General features: G+C 45.8%; 1 protein-coding gene across 12 annotated transcripts in view; it reads right to left on the reverse strand.

The window, feature by feature from the left end:
- The window catches only part of LOC119585742 (mucin-5AC-like), a 31530-nt gene that overhangs the window by 2313 nt on the left and 28499 nt on the right, over positions 1–718 (reverse strand). For all 12 annotated transcript variants that reach the window (XM_037934441.1, XM_037934447.1, XM_037934448.1 and 9 more), the window contains one exon: positions 135–650. In XM_037934441.1, coding sequence (XP_037790369.1) covers positions 135–650 — 516 coding nt within the window. The remainder of the gene's footprint in view (positions 1–134; positions 651–718) is intronic.

The raw sequence follows: 718 nt of genomic DNA on the forward strand, positions 1-718 counted from the left end.
ATTCCAGATGGAAACGAACCATCCATCTGAATATCTAATCTATAATGGTCATCATTGATGTCGTTACTGTCTCCAATAAAGTAAAGCTTACTCAAAGAACATAGGTGTGTTCCATGGGAATTGCTTATACTTACAGACATTACGTACAGTGGATGCAGTGGTTGATTCTGCGATAGTTGGACCTATGGTTGTTGGTCCTGCCGTTGTTGGTCCTGCCGTCGTTGGTCCTGCGGTTGTTGGTCCTGCCGTCGTTGGTCCTGCTGTTGTTGGTCCTGCTGTCGTTGGTCCTGCTGTTGTTGGTCCTGCCGTCGTTGGTCCTGCCGTCGTTGGTCCTGCTGTTGTTGGTCCTGCTGTTGTTGGTCCTGCTGTTGTTGGTCCTGCGGTTGTTGGTTCTGCCGTCGTTGGTCCTACTGTTCTTGGTCCTGCTGTTGTTGGTCCTGCTGTTGTTGGTCCTGCTGTTGTTGGTCCTGCCGTCGTTGGTCCTACTGTTCTTGGTCCTGCTGTTGTTGGTCCTACTGTTGTTGGTCCTGTCGTGTTTGATCTTGTTGTTGTTGTTGTTGTTCCTGATACTAAAGTTGTTGGTCTTGAAGCTATTGATATAGTAGTTGGAGTACTAGGATTTGTTCCATTTATTGCAGTTGTTGTACTGGCTGTTAATGGGAAAGATTTAAAATGAATATTGCATAGCTTTCTTAATCTATTACATCATAGCCTCTAT

Source organism: Penaeus monodon, chromosome 20, assembly GCF_015228065.2.
Source record: "Penaeus monodon isolate SGIC_2016 chromosome 20, NSTDA_Pmon_1, whole genome shotgun sequence".
Classification (NCBI taxonomy): Eukaryota; Metazoa; Arthropoda; class Malacostraca; order Decapoda; family Penaeidae; genus Penaeus; species Penaeus monodon.